Source organism: Argiope bruennichi, chromosome 3, assembly GCF_947563725.1.
Source record: "Argiope bruennichi chromosome 3, qqArgBrue1.1, whole genome shotgun sequence".
Classification (NCBI taxonomy): Eukaryota; Metazoa; Arthropoda; class Arachnida; order Araneae; family Araneidae; genus Argiope; species Argiope bruennichi.
The window spans coordinates 121,173,844-121,194,258 of NC_079153.1; the positions used below are offsets into that span (position 1 = coordinate 121,173,844).

Below are 20,415 nucleotides of genomic sequence, written 5' to 3' on the forward strand. Positions count from 1 at the left end.
TTCAAAATATCGAATATTTTTTTATTGCTTAATAATGTTCTCTGATCCTTTAGCTTTCAAACGATACCAAGATGTTGTCAATATTCGAAATATTTCTCGAGTTATAACTATTTTTCTTGGGGTGCTTTCATTAAAAACTCTAGTTACGGTGTTTTTAAAACTGATTTTATGAAGAATGATATTTTTCCACTATGTTGCTTCATTCAAACAATCATAACTCAACAAGAAATGAACCAAATACAGTTATTTATATATCAAAATAGTCTGTATGAAATAGCGGATGTTTTGTGCTTCAATCAAAGTTATAGTTTTAGAAATAAATTTTTAATAGCTGTTTAAAAGTTAAAATTACAGAAAAAAATCTCGTTTTTTCTTTTCATCGTTAATGAAAAAATTGTTTAAAAAAACTATACATTTTTATAACTTGTTTGAGGCAGACAACATGAAGACTAATATTAGGCATCATTTCCAACTAGAATTGTGTGTCTGTACAAATTAGAATTTAAGATATCATGTTTCAAAAAAATAGGCTAATTAGCTCATTAAATATTATTTAATTAATTAATAATTAGTGTAATATGGTTTTAATAACCTAAAAAGATATATTAATAACTTACTGTAAAAAAACTGGATTTTTAAAGTTAAAATTAAAAAAAAAATCTTCAAGTGTGTACGTACACCTTCAAGCATAAAAAAATAATATTAAAAAAAGTCTAGAATCGCAAAAGAAATTCGAAACCTTCCCTTTCCAATGCATCGGTTAGGTAATAACTTTTAACTTCTTTAGAGACCCACACCCCGATCGTTGCTGTCCTCTCCGTCGGTTCAAGGTCAAGGCGATGGGTGGGTGTCGTATTCTCTTCGTCCGCTAATGAACCGGTGCCTTTTCCTGCCTCGTTTGCATACGGAGCGACACGTATCAAAGAAAAAGTGGCGGCTGTTTACGAGTTGTTTCTCTCTCTCTCTTTCTTCCCTTGAAATTTTACGTCTGTCATTTGCAGTGACCTTGACACGCCGCGATCCTCTCTTTATCACAGCCAAACAAAACTGAAATAGCAAAACGATGAATTCGAATGATTCCTCCAATCGCCGCTCTTCTGGACTGTTGCCAGAAGGGGAAAAACAAATTTCCTGAACTGCGTTTCTGGATCAACAAGAGAGAGAGAGCCATTGCATTAAAAACAACGACGTTGGGGGTGGTTGGAATTGGAATTAATTTTTTTTTCTGTTGGAAAATTATGCTCGGAGGAAAGACGGACAAATCGGTGTTTGTTTAAATATCGCACTGGTGTAGATGTATCTTTCCGGAAACCTGAAACATGTTTATATTTGCAGTTAACAGTGCTCTAATTTCATTAACATATTTGAGGCACTGAACTAGAAAAAAAATTGTGTGGGAGCTCTATAATTAAATTTACCAGATGCGGATTTCTAGCTAGGGGGATAGCTGCCAGGGCTTTTGGGCTGAGGAAGGAAAGGGGGGGGGGCTGCAAGCAAGTTGACTAAAAAAATGTTATAAGCCTTGTCTCAAAATAAATAAATTTGTAAATACAAAATTAAAATTTATGAATGATACAATTTTAATATAATATTAATACTCTGCCAAGTATGTTTAATTAGATGGCGTGAACAGCTACGTTCATGTACACAATAAATAGATCAGGTGAAAGGCAAATGAAATATCACTTTTAAATATTTGTCGCAATATGAAGTTTAAAAATACGTTGAGGGAAATATAAAAATCAAATCTCGCACTAGGGGTTTGATTCAGATTATCAACAGACAAAAATGACCGGCGAACTATCTGATAATTCTTTTAATTTGCAGATATTAAACTTCGAAGTACTCGTTTATTATTGTGTGTCAAGTTGGTTATTAATTGTTTGGTCTCGTTCTAATTGTTTCTTTACATTCATTAAATTATAACGATATTTATAAAAGCCGAATGTCTGCTTAAATGATAGTGTGCACAGTACGTGTGCACTTCGTAATCATGCCAGAATAAATACGCATGCATTTTTACAAAGCTAATCTAATAAAAAAATTAATTGAAATGTCTATTATAACTTCTATTGTGCTCAGTCTAGATCCACAAAATGCCCTAAATTCACTTTTGAATTTATTATTGATTGTTCGTTATTAGATTTTGAAATTGTTTTGTTAGTTGATTGGAGTTCACTTAAAGTGTATTGAATACGTACCTCATAATTTCAGATGGCGCCCAGATGATATTAAAGTACAACCCTATACTCCAAATATTCACTTCAGCTTTTGGAATGTTTTTGCTCATTCGAACATTCGATAATTCTACTGTAGGGGGCCTGCCACCATGTTACTGCAATGTTTTTGAGAGTTGAAATTATTCGCGATATTTGAATAGATTAATTTTATTTTAACATGATGCTTTTAAGCTCCATATTATTAGTAAATTAAAATTGGAAAATATTTCACTAGAAAAAAATAAGAAAGAAAGAAACGAGTACTGTTGTTATTATAAGGCCGATTGTCTTTCTTTTTTCAAAATTCGTGATATTAAAAAATCTTTGCATTATAAATGCAGCGGATAATGCAATAATTATGGTTAAAACGTTGTTACTATACTATGTTTTGTAATAAAGTCTCACAGTTTATTTATACATTTATTTTGTCGTCTGGAATTTAACGGAAATACACCATGTTTTGCATACTATTTTGTATGTCTTTCTTTGCTTTGCTTAAAATTTGATTTTGATTAATGGTTGATATTTTAGAAGAAATAAATGGCTTTTATTTAGTCATTGACTTTTTATAAAGAAAAATTTTCACACTTTGAATACTTCTCTTCTTTTGTAACTAATATTCCATAACATTCTGTTCATATTTTAATTCGAATCCATTACTATGATTAATTTTTATTTTAGTGTTAACCTTGTTGCTTATTGTCATAGCATTTATTTTTGATTCTTTTGGAAATAAGGGGGGGGAGCTAGGTCTTAATAGCTTCTTTCCGATTATTGTTCTTCCTCAGTAATAACGAATTAAACCGCATCAATGGAAATATAGCAGGCTATTGAATTTATCTATCATTTTTCATTCGAGTTATTAATATAAAATGTTTCAGAAATATGTTCGCTCTTTTTTAATTTGTTTACAAGAATAAAGTTAATATTCATAATAAGTGTAGTTTTATTAACGTCCCGTTTTAAAGCAACACTTGGGCTAATTTGGGATGGACCTCGTAATTTTGAACCGCGGACAGATGACAAGGAAGGTGCATGAGCTGGCACCTCCCCAATTTTCCAAACCTCTGCACCAAACCAATGGGAGAGCGTTTATCTCCGAGGGATTTAACGTGCACCAGGCCCGCTTAAGCGACGATTCTTCGGGTCTCGAGCCTGAAACCCTCTACTTCCGAAGCCGAGACCTTACCAACAGGCCACCGCGTCCCTATTTAAGATTATAACATTATTCTGAATGCTGAAATTTCTTATTATTTTTATTGGCATTCTATTTATAGAACAACACAATTTATGTGTAAGCAAAAATAGAATGTTTTTGCTTTACGCCTTATCACTAATCTTCAAGACAGGGCCAAATGAAGCCCTCTGGAGGCCCTTAAGCAATACAGATCTCGTAAGCCTTTAAGCCCGTTCTAATCTGCAAAACAATTTTTTTCACGATGTAAAGATACGTTTTTTTTTTTTTTTCTTCAACTTGTGTTGCGATGTAAAGAGATCCATATCATTATATTTCCACGTGTAAAAATCATGTCCTCCCATAAAAAAACAAATTAAAGTTTATGGCGTCAGCAGCGTAGCGAACCTATAAGAAAGCAGTAAAAAGCAGCTGTGAGAAAAAAAAATCTCTATTTATATAGTTCTAGAAAGTATCTTGCCGATTCAGTGTTTTGGTTCCGTGGATAAATGAATAGCCTGCGCAATTAGGAGTTACAGGAAAGCTGGAGTGATTAGAAAATTTTTAGAACAATGGTGATTTGAAATTATATATATATATATATATATATATATATAAATTAATGTAAAACTTACAAAAGGTAATTAATTTGGAATACTATTAAAATAATATTACAACATTTGAATCATCATATTTATTTTAATTTTAATAAGTTTGAATATGCAGCCTTTGTAAATTCAGTGATATTACAAAATTAAATGAATTAAAAAGCAAAAATATTTCGAAGCCTTGGAGCGAAAAAAAATTCTCGTGAGCCATTAGACAGTTCCTACTTTGCGTATATATAAATCCGGCCTCATTGGAGGTCTTTGTTTCCATTTTACATTCAACAGCGAAATATAATGATATTATCATTCTGTTCTTTACAATCCTTTTATCAATTACACTGAAGTTGCAATACATCCGAAATATTTTCTCATATTCATTGTATTTCATAGTTTCATACGAAGACAAAAAAGAAACAACCCTATACTATCTTATTTATTCTAAATGAGCTTCCTATTCGTCAGGTATTAACGACAGGAATAGGCAGGGTTCCACAAAACCGCTTTCGCAAGCCTTTCCCTTCAGATTAGACCTTATAAAAAGGATTCCCGTTGATATTTGGATTATTATTTTCGACGAATAGAGGAAGTTTTTTCTATCTGCCTCTTCCGCTGGCGCGGAACACCCGCTGCTTCATGGTGCAGGTGTTCCCCGGTTACCATCTGTATAAAGATAATGATGATTGGGATGGGATGTAAACAGGAAAAGAGAAAGGGTTCTGGCAAGCACGAAAAAGTAGAACTACTCACGTGATATTTGTTTTTTTAAATTTTATTTAATATATTTTTTCATCGATTTATTTTTAATGAAATATATTTGATTAAAAGGTTGCGTAGATAGGCCAATGCATTGAGAACTGAATGCATTCATTAATGATGAATGCATTCATTAATTTATGAACTCATTATCAATGAGTTATTGAGAGCACTTGGGACAAATGCAGTGCTTAGTTTTTTTTTAAATTAAAATAATTAGGTTTCATAGTGATAAAGAGCTTTGTATGATAACAAAATGCGAAACATTTGAATATATTTAATTCTGAGAGTTTTCTGTATGTAATTTTCTATTTTCATTATTACTTGAATGCCAATAAATGCAAATAAAAGTGATATTAGCATTGCAACGTAAACAAGTACAGAGGTTAAATAAAACTATTTTAAGATTTTATATAACATAATATATTATATAAGATAAATATAATTTTGATGTTAATAAAATGTGACCAGTTTTAATATTATTTATTATGAATAATGGTATTGCAAAAAACATTTTAGGAACCTTTATTAATTTGAAATTATAAATATCAAAATTATATTAGTTTTGTTATTAATGTCCTTTAATTATCTCAGTAATGTAATATATTTACTTCCATTCATTTCAAATACAAGTTTGAAGATTGGTGAGATTTCGAAACAAAAACATTTCTAATATTACCATTTTTTTTTTAATTTGTCAATTATAGCGTATTATAGTTCTGCATTCGCAGTTAATATTGTATGCATTTTTACTTTCTCTTATACGAACTACACACACACACACACACACACACACACACACACACACACACACACACACACACACACACACACACACACACACACACACACACACACACACACACGCGCGCGCACGCACGCGCGCACGCACGCACGCACACACACATGCACACAAAACTATTGTAACTGTAAAATATTTGTACTCGATTTCTCTGTCAGATAAAACATCCAGGGGGGTGGGGGGCACCTCGGAATGAGGATGAGATGTTTCCGGTATGGTGGATGGATCTCTCCACCCTGGTGTATACATAAATAGGTGGGGGATCTGGCCCCTCCCATCGATGACGGGAAGAGTTGTACCGTGGCCGGCGATGGCCCTTAGGACTCAACCACAGTTCCCGCCAATGTTGTTGTTGCGACGGTCCGGTTTTTCAGTATTTTTTATCCGTGTGCTTTCGGGCGGGTCGGAGAGTCAGTGATATGATTTCTCTATCAGATAATCGAACTCGAATTGTCACAAATAGACAATTCTAAATGCAGAATTATTGGTAAATAACTCAAAACCGCTTTGAGCTAGATGGGTAAAATTTGATACATAGTCTTTGCACGAAAATTGTAGATAACTATCAGATTTTGAACGGAATTTATTTACAGAAAGTTTGTCAGGTCGTGTGCATGGGAACACTATAACTGCAAAACGTAAAGAGCTATGTGGATAGAATTTGGTACACAAATTAGAGCCTAAACTGTAGATCACTATAAAATTTGAAACCAAATCTGTCAAAGAGTTAATTATCTGTTTAAGGGTTAATTTACGTTAACTCGCACGTAAACGCGATAGAACAAAAATGGGGATGTAAACAAATTAAATTTGTATGTGGGTTTTTTTTATTATTAAAATATGAGTTTCGTATCTAATTTTGGTCTCGTATATCGAAAATATATATATATATATATATATATATATATCATATGGTTTTCTATACCAAAATATGGTTTCTGAATGACATATATTTTTCTTTACCATACTCTGAAGTACAAAACGCTCATGCGAGGAATTCAGAAAATAAATATCTGAGCACCCGTGCCATTCACGCCCAAATTTTATGAGTTGCAAGGAGTGATAACACCTTTGTTAGAGAGTATTTGAGGAATGTTCGGAATGACCACCCCATTTATTTTAACCCTAAAGATCTGATTGTCCGTTATTTTTACAAGCTTCTAGTTCATTGTCCTGTATTGTTTCCGATTTCACAAACTTCTACAAGATATTTGTTTTTGGATCCTACTTCTGTTATTCTATTTACTTTTGGGATTAATCAGTTGTATATTTTTTTCTGGTATTTTATTTTCCCGAATTTGTAGTATAGAGAAAGTGTTGTAATCGTCAAAAAATTCGGATTCGAGATTTTGACGAATCTCCTCGTTTTAGAACTCTTTGAGTTCGAAAAACACATTTTTGAAAAATGCCCGCTTCTCAGTCTGTGACAAAGATAGATTTGAGCTAGATGGTTGAAATTTGGTATGCAATCTTTACACCAAATTTACAGATTTCTGTCAAATTTTGAGTAAAATTTGTTTAGCGGAAGTTCGTGTATCCGGCTATTCGAATATAGGTTAACACGATAATTACAACACGAAGAGAGCTAGATATATAAAATTCAATACACAGTTTTAATATCGTGTAGACAGACACCAGCCAAATTTTGAGCCAAATGCAACTACAAATTGACTATCTGTTGATCTGTACTTTCAGAAACATGTTAACGCAATAATTCAAAAACGCAATGACTTAAATATATGATATTTGGTATGGAATTTTGTAACTGTAAATGCAATTCTGTGCCAAATTTTTGTTTGATATCGATTGAGAAAAACGCGTCTGAAGCACACAATTGATTTTCGCATACTATTAACTGCATGCCGGAGATTAATCGCCAAATAACTCTCCAAGAATGACACGATAGATTCAGTAAAAATGCTAATTCACGCCGAAACTTAATATTTCGCGACTGTTGTGCGCCAAAGCATGTAAGACGTTCTCTAGCATTACAAGTTTATTAAAGACAATGCGAGAAAGTTTTTGGAAGACCACTTCCGCTGGATTTTTTTAATTTTTTTTTTTCATTATATTTCCCCAGTTTGGTTTATTTGTTTTGCTATTCCTTGTTTTTGTGAAAACCGTTTTTTTTCCCTCTTTCTGAAAGCGCGCGCTTTCTTTTTTCCCTTTGGAATTCCTCCAGAACTAGAGAAAAAAATATATATTTATGAATCATAACTCTTTCACTTTGGACAGGTTGGGGCTGTTAAAAAAGCTAAAAATAATTCTCGAAATCTTTCATTAATTTGAACTTCTTTTCCAGTTTCTTGATTATTTGTGCAGACGCTTATGAGTTAGTTGCCTTTAAACACAACTTTTGAAACGAAAGCTATCTTTTTAGTCAGTATCTCGTTTTTTAATTGTTAAAGTGATTTTACCTGTTTGCAAAAACTCTTCAGATGAACTCATAGCTATTGTTAAGCCATGAGTTTTTAAAAATCTTTAATATTTTATAAATTTCTTGGATTAACTTCTGTAGTCATACTGCTGGTTAATTTTTCCTTTAGTCTCTCTATATATGTAATGATAATTTTAAATCTGATTTAAATCTTAATTAATTTTCTTTTATCTTAAATTAATCCATGTTAACTTCATTTTAAAATGATGACTTTTTCCCTGATCCAGTTCCCACTTTTTTGTTTAATTATTTCAAACACGCTCTCTCTGTTGCATTTTCTCACGCTCCAAGTGAAGGGATAAAAATTCTTAACATCCACGCATACCTTTCAAAGATACCTAAGATTCCCTTGCCTAAGTCGGCACGTGGCGAAAAAATCCCTATCAGAATCTCAAAATAAAATCCCTGATGGGACAACATTCTGTCCCTTATGCTCTAGCACCGCGACATAGTTTCATCGCTTCTTCCCTGTGCCTAATGTTTCCTGTGTAAAAATAAATCGAAATTTTCAATTCTAATTAATTTCCTACTTTTTAGTTTACTTTAGCCCATATTAAATTCATTCTAAAATGTTTTCTTATTTCCTGATCCAATTACACCTTTTTTATTTGACTATTTCAACACAAGTTCTAAAATTGCTGAAGTCGACAAATTCCCACACTCCGAGTGAAGAGATAAAAAATTGTCAACTGAAGCGCATTCTTTTTAAAAGATCCCTATAATTCCTTTATTTAAATCGACACGTCTAAAGAAATCCCTATCAGATGCTCATGGTATATAATCACGGGGATAAATATTTCATTAGCTTTTCTTTTTTCGCTCTCTTCTGATTTTGTGCCATGCTCTGAACGGACGTATTCTGTCCGCGGTTATATATATATATATATATATATATATATATATATATATATATTCTCTCTTTTTAGAATAATGTTATATCTAACTTGCTTATTTGCTATTTAACAGGTATTTCCTTTTGAAGATTTGAACTTAAAGTATACTTCTTATAGAACTTCCTAAATAGATTTTATTATTAGTTGCAAGAAAAAATAATAGGTTGTGTGTGCTTTTGCAACACTATATTGTGCATACACTACACTATTAATTTTAGTTAATTTAATTCCCATTTTGAAGTAATATGAGGCCTTTATTGAGGCATATCTTGTCACTTTCCATCGTACTGAGATGCTGAGAGCAGCATTTGAGATGGCCTCTCCTTTCAAAACGTCCACGCCACACAGATAGGAAGAAACGCTCGACGTTCGATTTAACGCGCGTAAGGTCTATGTACATAAATCACACTTCTGTGATGGAATTAGAATAAGATTATTGAACTTTTTTGATTCTCAGTGGCATAGCCAGATTAAAGGTTGCCTGAAGCTTAATATTTATTTTTCTCCTTCCTTTCATTCTTAGTTACTTACTTCTGTCATTAAAAAAAGTATAATTTGCAAAGATATTTTCTCCTCGATTTCACAAAATTGATGGATATATAATTCCCCTTGTCCAGTTCTTGCTAGCCACTGCTGTGTTAAATACCTCATGAGCATGCTATCATACTTCGGGAAAATTATGGCACATCATCATGCCATCGCACTTTGTGAAAATCACTTCCATCTTGAAAATCACTGCAAATCACCATACCATTGAACTTTATGGAAATCACGGAAAATCACCATGACATTGTACTTTGTGAAAATCACTTACATTGCGAAAGTCACGGCAAATCACAATGTCATTGTACTTTGTGAAAATAACGGCAAATCACCGTGCCATTGTACTTCGTGAAAATCACTTCAATTGTAAAAATCATGTCAAATCCCAATGCCATTGTACTTCATGAAACTCATGGCAAATCACCATGCCATTGTACTTCATGAAAATCACGGTGAATCAGCATGCTATTGTACTTCGTAAAAATACTTACATTGTGAAAATCACGGCAAATCACCAACCATGTCATTGTACTTTGTGAAAATCACGGCAAATCACCGTGCCATTGTACTTCGTGAAAATCACTTCCATTGGGAAAATAACGGCAAATCACAATGCCATTGTGCTTCATGAAACTCACGGCAAATCACCAAGCCATTGTACTTCATGAAAATCACGGCAAATCACCATACCATTGTATTTTGTGAAAATCACGGCAAATCACAGTGCTATTGTACTTCGTGAAAATCACTTCCATTGTGAAAATAACGGCAAATCACAATGCCATTGTGCTTCATGAAACTCACGGCAAATCACCAAGCCATTGTACTTCATGAAAATCACGGCAAATCACAATACCATTGTATTTTGTGAAAATCACGGCAAATCACAGTGCTATTGTACTTCGTGAAAATCACAGTAATTCACCATGCCATTGTATTTCATGAAAATCGCTTTCATTATGAAAATCACGACAAATCACAATGCCATTGTACTTCGTGAAATTCACCTCCATTGTGAAAAATCGCGGCAAATCACCATACCATTGTATTTTGTGAAAATCACGGCAAATCACAGTGCTATTGTACTTCGTGAAAATCACAGTAATTCACCATGCCATTGTATTTCATGAAAATCGCTTTCATTATGAAAATCACGACAAATCACAATGCCATTGTACTTCGTGAAATTCACCTCCATTGTGAAAAATCGCGGCAAATCACCATACCATTGTATTTTGTGAAAATCACGGCAAATCACAGTGCTATTGTACTTTGTGAAAATCACAGTAATTCACCATGCCATTGTATTTCATGAAAATCGCTTTCATTATGAAAATCACGACAAATCACAATGCCATTGTACTTCGTGAAATTCACCTCCATTGTGAAAAATCGCGGCAAATCACCATACCATTGTATTTTGTGAAAATCACGGCAAATCACAGTGCTATTGTACTTCGTGAAAATCACAGTAATTCACCATGCCATTGTATTTCATGAAAATCGCTTTCATTATGAAAATCACGACAAATCACAATGCCATTGTACTTCGTGAAATTCACCTCCATTGTGAAAAATCGCGGCAAATCACCATACCACCTACGTCCTGAAAATCGCGGTAAAAATTGTTCGCATGAAAATTTTTCGCACCATTGTTTGTTTTTTATAAGAATTAATATTCGATTATGTATAAAGTTTATGTGATCTAAATTTATAAGCGAAATTGAGGCTGAAAATAATAATTAGATTTTACGTCGAATCCGTTGTGCCTGCACGTAACAGAGAATGAAACTGAATAGTTTCTATAATCTACAAATCAAATAGTTCTTGATATCTCCGTAACCGCCAGCTTCTCTCAAAGAATTGTATTGTAATTCAGATTTCATAAATCTGGACATCTGAGACATCTGAATGTCAACTGGATTTCTTGTTATGAACTTACATATTTAAAGGATTTGACGCATGCGTAGTGAAATCGAGATATAAATAGACCATTATAATAAAATTCTACTCATAAATATTTACTTCGCGACAGAAATTTATGAGGAGAATTTTTCAAAGCAGGTGTTGCAGCTAAATTTATTTCAAATAAATATTTTTGAAACAGGTGGTTGCAGTTAACGATTGATTGTAAGTGGTTAAAGGTGATTTTAGTTGTTTCGTCGTCATAAATTTATGAGGAGAATTTTTGAAAACAGGTGGTGGTGGTTAAATTCAATTTAAATTGTACTAATAGAGGGATTCAATTTGGAATTTGAATCTCTCTATTAGTACATTAAATCATTTTATTAAAAAAACTGAACGAGACAATTTTGATAATAAATCTAAATAATTATGTTGTTTTCAATCATTATTAATAGCATCATTGAAAGCAATAATGAAGAATTCACCTATCTAGACTACTCTAAATAAATAATAATAAAATTTTAAATTTAGCAAATTGAATATTTAGAAATATCGGTTTTATTGAAGACTTACAGAAATTTCGGATAAATTTCCGCGGTATTTTTTTTAAAAAAAGTTCTGGAATTAAATTGCTATTTTAATTCAATATTTCTTTTTCGTGTTTTCTAATCTATTTTCTTTATTTAATTGTCGGATTTATAATTCTTTCCCTGTTTTAGTTACTTATATATAATTAGTATGTATTGATTTTTAATAATTTTAAAATCATTTTCAGACTGCTGAATTTATATCAAAACGCATAATAATGTATTCGTGATAATAAATAAATAAAGTCAGTTTTCAAAACGCTTTGCGAATAACAATAAATTCTTGTTTCTTCTACATATTAGTATTCAACCACAACTCGCTCTTATTAAATCCCGAATTACTTTCACTCTCGTTCAAATTCTTTGAAAGCAAAACAAAATACGATCTTTTATTTGACATTTGAATTTATATTAACATTCCTTGGCTTTAATTCAGAATTCAAAATATCATTCCAAGATTCTGGTCTAGACATTGAAAGAGATTTCAGAAGCTGAGTTGAATATTTTTAGCCGCAAAATAAAGTTTTTCATAGTTCATGCTAATGCGTAATAATTTCGTTTGAAATGATGTGTCTGGTAAACTATATTGTTTTACTACACTTTTATGTGTCGAGCTACAGTTTAATAAATGTAAAAATTTTAGAAATAATAATGCCCCAATATAGAAGGCATTGTTTTCCAAAACAAAGTTTGGGAAAAATAGGAAGTGGGAATGAATTTGCAATTATAAAATGCTCGGGTTCTGTCGGAAAATTCTCACTGCATTGTTGAACTTCCAGAGCTAGTGAGTGCCACCATTCAGACTTTTCCGTTTTGAGGGTTTAATTTATCGCTTTTCTCTTTCTAAAGAATTTCAGCCTCATAAATATGTAGATTCCAGTTCTCACAAAGAATTCTTTGCGAATAAGTTTTGCGTTTTGAAAACAAAGTACCGATGTTCGTTAAAGTAAACAATTTTCATGTCAAAACATCTACTTGTGCCCTGCTCTGAATTTGTTATATTAGAATATTATCATCATGCCACAGCGGCTGTTAGAAAATATATTAATTTTAACTTTTGCAAAGTGTAATTTCAATTTCTTTTTACTTTTTGGTATGTCTTGTATTTTCACTTTGTTTTTGCTTTTTGTTTTACAATTTTTTTTTTTGTATTTTAATTCTTATTTAAAGTAAATGAAATGGTATATTCACGAGCCCTTTACCGGTGTAACGCCATTGTTAGCTCACACTCTATACACTACAATCTTGCCAATCTTACTTTTTCGTATAAGAAATACACAAAAGCAAAATATATTACTGGTCGAGAAATTCGAACTCGTGATTTTGTCTTGTATCCTTTTTTCATGACTCTTCCCTAAATTCGAAAAAGGCGTTTTTCGAATTACATTTGTCAATTTCTACATCTGCGAACACGCTAATTGAGAAAGTTTGGAGCTAGATAAATAAAATTTGGAATTTTGATATAAATTGGAGTTTCCTTAAATAAATATATGCTGTGACATTTTTCTTTTTCTTTTATGATTTTTTTCTCCTCTTGTAACTGAATTTTGTTATTGAAGTATACACATTAGCTTTAAGTTTCTTTCATGGATTCGTTAAAATATGTCACTCCTATTTCGTATTCTTAACCATTATCTTAACGCAGCTCTCATATAATGGTAACTGTATATTTGCATGAATATATTAGGTTTATGAGATTATTAATTTGTATTGTATTTTTCTGCTTGTTGTATTTTCTCCGAGATATTTTAAATACCATTTCAGCTCTGTATTGTTAACAAAATTGGAAGCTGCAAAATTTCTTTTAGGCAAACAAACAAAAAATGTTTATCGTTTAATAGCGAAATTCTGGTATCGACAAAATCAGGGGGATTTCATTCCATAAAGCTATTTTTTGCATGGAATATGGCGAGAAATATATTTTAATAAGAGAGAGTTAAAAATAGTTTCCCAATAAAAAAGGAATGGAAAAAAGCGCCAAGTTTTAAAGATTAAGCGAATTTGGAAGCATTGGATTTTAAAACTTCTGGTTGCCTCAACAGATGGCGCTGTTGATTGAAGGCAAAAAAAAAAAATATTGGAAGTAGAAAATTGTCTCAAAGAGGTTTGAAACATGAAATTTCATCAAAATTTCTAGTTCTAATTTTTTATCAATTATAAAACTTTCCCTTTGTATAATTTGTATACAAAAAAAAGCTTTAATGATGGTGTTTTCTTGATGATTATTAAAATGATGTTTTTACTTATGAAAAATTTGTATTTCTAAAAGCAAGTGCCATTTTAAGACAATACTTACAATTTTGAATTTTATCTAAATTTGAAGCTGAAACTTTACTTTTTAAAAAGTTATCAGAAGTTACGGAATATTTTTTCTTCGTTCAACTTTTGAAATTCTATAGGTAACAACAAAGAACATTGTTTCCGAATTAGGTTATAGACAAGTATTATTAATTTTTTTTCTTTGATGAAATTATTCTTATCCATAGGTAAGACTTTTAAGAGCATGGTTCGTCAAATTTTCGTTATTCGTATCTTGAATTTTAGAATGAATTAATTGCCATTTTAATTTAGGAAATAAATTTAATCATACAAGCTTATTTTAAAAATGTTTAACTTAGTTGAATGATCGCTAATAGGAATGACTTTTATGAATAATAATAATTATAACATTTTATTGTCAAATAAATGATATCCAAATTATGATACATTTTCTTCATGTAAAATTATGAATGTAATCAAATTATATTTCCTTTTTTATTCTCTTCAGTTCCAAAACCTGTTTTTATTAATACATTTCGTTCATTTCTAGAGGTAATTAGATCTAAATTCATTAAAAAGTAAACGGAAATATCTAACAAAAACATTGCAAATTTTTTTGTTTTTGTTTTTCAAGAAATTTAGTGCTTTTTACAGGATATATGGGGACCTACGTTACATCAAATAACTAATTGAAATTAATGTTATGTATTAATTTTCATTTCAAAATCCAGAAGAATTCCGATTAAACTGAATACAATTTTAAAAATGTTGTTAATGTAATAATGTCTCCCTCAGGTGACGCCAAGATTGAGGAAATTTGTGCCAGTTTTAGATATTCTGGAGGAATAAAATGTCGCCGACAGAGAATGATATGAAAACTAAGGGGCTGAAAATGATCAAAAACTCTGAGTAAAAGGGCGTGTTTCTTTTAATTTAATAGGTAGGCAGATTAAAGGAATAAGTGAGAAAATTCATGGCTTGTATATAGATATATTTCTCACAAAAACCAAAAGAATTGAACATTCCGACAAGAACCCAAACTTGGATTGATACCCTTTTTATCCTGCAGACATGGTCCTTGTCCTTAAAAAAATATCCTGACAGTAGTCAAGGTTTTTAGAGTTAGAAGATGTTTAACAATCCACCATCGCTGTCAAGGAAATTTGACTCTTACCATCTTCTTAGAATTTATTCTCAAATATTTCATGAACACCCCAGAACATCAACTAAGATGGATGGATCTGTTTTCTTACGATTTTCAGTTAAAATTACTGTATAACTTTCATGTTTGGGAGCAATATTGTATAGTAGATGATTGAGTGTATAAAGTTCTGAAGTGTAACGCACTGAAAGTTTTAGGATTGCACTTGGATTGTGTCGAAAACTAAGACAATAGTTTTGAGTGCACACGTACTGAATTTAATTCCGTGACTTGCTTGAAATGTTGCCAGGGTAGAGTTGTAAAGGTTTATTCGTTTCTGGACGGTGACAGACTCGATCATTGCCTTTGTGCATTAAGCGCTATGAACTTCTTACAATTCCTTTCACATTCAGCACTCTAAACTTTTGCTTCTATTCTACTTTGAGTTTGTATCTCTTTAGGGAATTCTTGTATTTTGTCACAAAGTTGAACTCGATTGTTACTTTGAAAAACGTGTGATCATGAATATGTACTCATGAAATTTTCAAATAAATTTCGATGCTATTTTTTTTTAGAGTCCTGTACATAAGAGTTTTTCCCTTTCGTAGTTTAGTAAAGAAAATCTAGTATGAGTTTTGGAAGCATTTTTTTTTCTCCTAACAAAACCCAAAATTGGGCATTGGACTACAAAATTATATATTCAGATTTCCTTTATTTAAGTTGTTGTATTTTTGAGTTATCCTATTTACATGCAGGCGAAGGTACAGACAGATAGACGATCAACTCTTTGATAAATTTCATTCTAAATTTAAGAAGAATCTACACTTTAAATGCTAAAACTGTGTACCATTTTTTTTTTATCTACGTCATTGCATTTTATGTTATCGCATTTATGTTATCGCGTAAAAATAAAAATCGACAGAGAATCAACCTCTTGATAAATTTGGTTCAAAGTCTTATAGATATATATATTATCCCTCCCGGGGGGACACCTCAAAATGAGGATGAGATGCTTCCGGCATGGTGGTTGGATCTCTCCACCTTGGATGGTACATAAATAGGTGGGAGTCTGGCTCCTCCCATCGATGACGAGACGTACTTCCTTCAGGACGGGTTGTACCGTGGCCGGTGATGGCTCTTAGGACTCAACCACAGTTCTCGCCAAAGTTGCTGTTGCGGCGGTCCGGTCATTCAATATTTATTATCGTGTCCCTTCGGACGGGTCGGAGAGTCAGTGATATTACCTACATATATACGTTTTAGATTATAAAATTTATGTAGCAGTTTTTAACCACTTAACTTTTATGCTGTAGTTTATTGTGCTCACTTGTACTGGAACAATCAGATATATGGCGTTTTCTTTTGGAATTGAAATTCCTGTGAATGGATTACGTTCATAGTTTTGTAGAAACCTGCAAATTTAATACAAAAATCCACATATCGAATTTCATCCGTATAGATCAAAACATTTTTTAATTTTCGTGTTCACAGACAGACATAATTCCAAAAATGTGTTTTCTGAAACGGGGAGTTTTGTAAGATGAAGATTCGTCAAAATTTCTTGTTCTGTCTATATATTTTTTGATACATACCTTTCTGTTTGTTTATAAGAAAGCGAATAAATAAATATAGGACTGTATACTTTTATGTGTGATGTGAAAGACGCTCTTAACGTGCGTGCTGGCACGTGTCGTGGCACAGTCACTCCATTCGCATGATGTAGTCAAAGAATTTCGCCCGAGATTTCCTCTTTGAAATTGGTAAAAGGAAACCGAAACAAAGGAAAGGTAAGGAAAAGTATTCGAAATGTGAGCAGCACTCGCACCCTTCTGATTGGAGAGACCGCACATAATTATGGGTAACCTCGAAAGCCAGTGCGCATCTAATAAACTGATTTCCTCGCATTGTATGCCTTCTGCACTTCTCTGAGGAAAAACTTCTCTTTTTCAATGGCGGTTCGATTTTGTTCTTAAGAATGAAATACGCATTGAATATTTCTGAGATATGTGTAAATGAAAAACTGAACTATTAAAAAAATGCGGTTTTTGTTTATACTTAAGGAAGAAACTTTTCCTAAAGATAAGGTAAGATTTTGCTATTATCAGTATTAAAAAAAGAATCAAAGGTATTATGCAATGAAGATATCTGGATCTTGATTTTACAAAGGAATAGTTTTGACGTTTGTTCAAAGTTTGCTGCAAATTCTGATTTGATTTTGTTTTTACATCTGAAGTTAAAGAATCATTTTTTGGAGAGAAGAAAAAGTATAATTTTGGACACAAATAGTTGGAAAAAGAGACATGCAAAATGATATTCGATTTACTTTTTCATACTTCGAAGCACAAAATACTCATGTGTGGCACTTGGAAAATAAATCTCTGAGCACTTGTGGCGTTCAAGCCCAAATTTTATGCATGAGGGGGATTGTTTAGAGAAAATACGAAAAATTTTCTGAATGCCAACCCCTTTTGTTTTTAGATTTGCCAGTTTTTTTTTTTTTTTTTTTTTTTTTTTTTTTTTACATGCCTCTAATCCATTGTCTTGTATTGTTGTTGATTTCATCAATTCCTGCGCGATATTTTTTGGTTCCTCTAGAAATATTTTTCTGATGAAAGATCTGTTTCAATGTAAAAAAATTAATTTCTTTAAAAAATTTATTTTTAATTATTTTCTTCTTTTAATTAACATTATTCATGAAATCAATTTATATTCTTTTTTGAATTTAAGAGAATTTGTTTCGTTGTAAGAAAGACAAAATTTGACTATCCCTGAATCGTTATCAACATATATAAACACTGTTGGTGCTTGGAAACGATCCAAAGTAAATCTTCAAAATATAGATTCAGCCTACTCTTTTCCAGAGTCTTTCTTAATTGTTTACAGTGAAGTCGAAAGTTTCTTCTGTGCACATTTTTATAAAACCTGGAGATGCCCCGATTTTTTTTCCCATGACAGAAAAGAAAACAAACATCAGATTTAGTTTTTTTTTTTTTTTTTTTAGAAACCTGACAGGATTATTTTCTTATTTGTTTGATAAATTATGGATTAATTCATTCTATTTAACGCAATTTCTATTCTAAAAAGCGTTTATATGTTTCATTCCTTTTTTACTTTTTCGTTTATGAAATAATCAAAGAAAAAGTATTTAAATCATCAACAAATTTGAACTCCAGATTATGGTCTCCACATTCCACATTTTAGACCTTCCACAGTCCTCCCCCCAAACACACACACACACACACACACACACACACACACACACACACACACACACACACACACACACACACACACACACACACACACACACACACACACACAATTTTGGAATTATGCCTCAGTTTGCGAACATGCTTCAACTGAAACGGATTGAATTTCGAATGTGGCCTTTACACCATATTTTTAGATTTCTTTGAGATTTTGGATGGAATCCATTCACGGAAAATTTGTCTGTTCGAATGTAGGTGAACTTGGTAAATACATAATGCAAAGTATCAAATAGATTGAATTTAATACAGAATTTTATCATCTAAAGTGTGGATCCATGTAAACTTTTGAACAAAATCTATAAAATTGTGGATATTTTATCAGTGTTTATTAGGGTTTTTTTAAAATTAATTATTTGGTCTAAAACTGCATTTTAAAATGCAAATGTAACGGATTTTTTTTCCCTCTTTGTAGAATTGTAATTTTTTTCATTAATTTTATTTACACTATTAATATGGATTTAAATTAGGATTTTAAAGTTCATTTTTCGTTAAACTTTTAAAAACCAGTTTCACTTCTATTCTTAAATAAAAATTGGTGTTTGAGAAAGATTGCTTTTTGGATTTATTTGAAAAATTGCTCTCTAAATGAAGAATTTCACTGTATATTTCGCTTTTGCACCTTACCTTGAATATTATTTTTTTTATTTTAGGAATAATAATATGAAAAAAATAGCAAAATTGTTTATATTTTTTTGTTGTTTAAAACATTTAGTGATGGAAACATTTTCGTGTAAAATAATAAAAATTGTTGATAGATTTTGAATTAAATATTAAAGCCACCTTGTTACCTACTTATGATATATAACAGCTAGTATGTTGTTTAAATTGTATGTTTTTACAGTCTTGAAATGTGTTAGTTCCATCGAGAGAAGTGTGATATTATCTTCGTTTAATATGAACATAAAACAAATCATGTTAAGGAAACATGGCGAATATCCTTTTAGACGCTATTTTAGAGATCTTGAATCAAAGGCTTTTTATAGATAATTATTAAAAAAATTGTTCCTCCTTGTTTTTATTCTGCGTTTATCTGTTTTTATGCTGCTTTGTCTATATTAATGTTTTTTTACAGTATTATGTTTTTTTTTTTAAAAATTAGTAATGAAAATATTGAAATTAGGGGAGAAAAATTCCTGAACAATATTTATTTGTTAAAAGGAAATTCAAATTTCATACGTCGCATTTATTTATCGTTATTTAACGAAGTTTATATTATATAAAATTTTATACTAGTGACTTCATAGTAATACGTGGCATTTTTTTTTAAAAATAGAATTGTTCTTATTAACAGAGCTAAATAATTAATATAGCAGAGCTAAATAATTTATAAAAGAAATCGTATTCTTTTTAAATGTATAAGAATTTTTGCTTCGACATATTTTATTTCAGTAAGAACGAGCTAGCAACAGCAACATAAAAAAGGCATATTGTTCTAATAAGTCGTTAAAGATTCCATTTTTGTCTCATTTTCTCTCAAGTGTATTTTTATATAATGCTTAACCTTATATTTTTGCTTACAGTAAACTTCATCTTATGTAATTGGAAGCATTAAAGAGAATCATAAAATGGCTTGCTACTGTAAAGTTTAATTGAATGTCAATATTTTTTACTGGATCGTAAAAATTTTATTGTATGATACTAAATTTGTAGTAAAATATGAAACATAATTTCTCTTTAGTTTATTTTGGGTTGCAGCATATTTAAGAAAAATGTTTCAAATGACATTAGAAATGGATTTTAAACAATATTTCTGCAAATAATAAGAAATGGATTTTAACCAATATCTCTACAAATAATAAAGAAGTATATGTATTTTCTCTGTGTG

The 20,415-nt window shown here is 31.3% G+C and overlaps 1 protein-coding gene across 2 annotated transcripts in view; it reads left to right on the plus strand.

The window, feature by feature from the left end:
* LOC129964107 (5'-AMP-activated protein kinase subunit gamma-1-like) overlaps positions 1–20,415 on the plus strand; it is a 190,033-nt gene that overhangs the window by 59,139 nt on the left and 110,479 nt on the right. Inside the window, exon 1 of one of the 2 annotated variants that reach the window (XM_056078791.1) lies at positions 17,264–17,405. The exons of the other annotated variant lie outside the window; for it this stretch is intronic. Coding sequence (XP_055934766.1) covers positions 17,358–17,405 — 48 coding nt within the window. The 5' untranslated portion in view covers positions 17,264–17,357. Of the gene's footprint in view, positions 1–17,263; positions 17,406–20,415 lie in introns of those variants that run through there. 2 annotated transcript variants of the gene reach the window in all.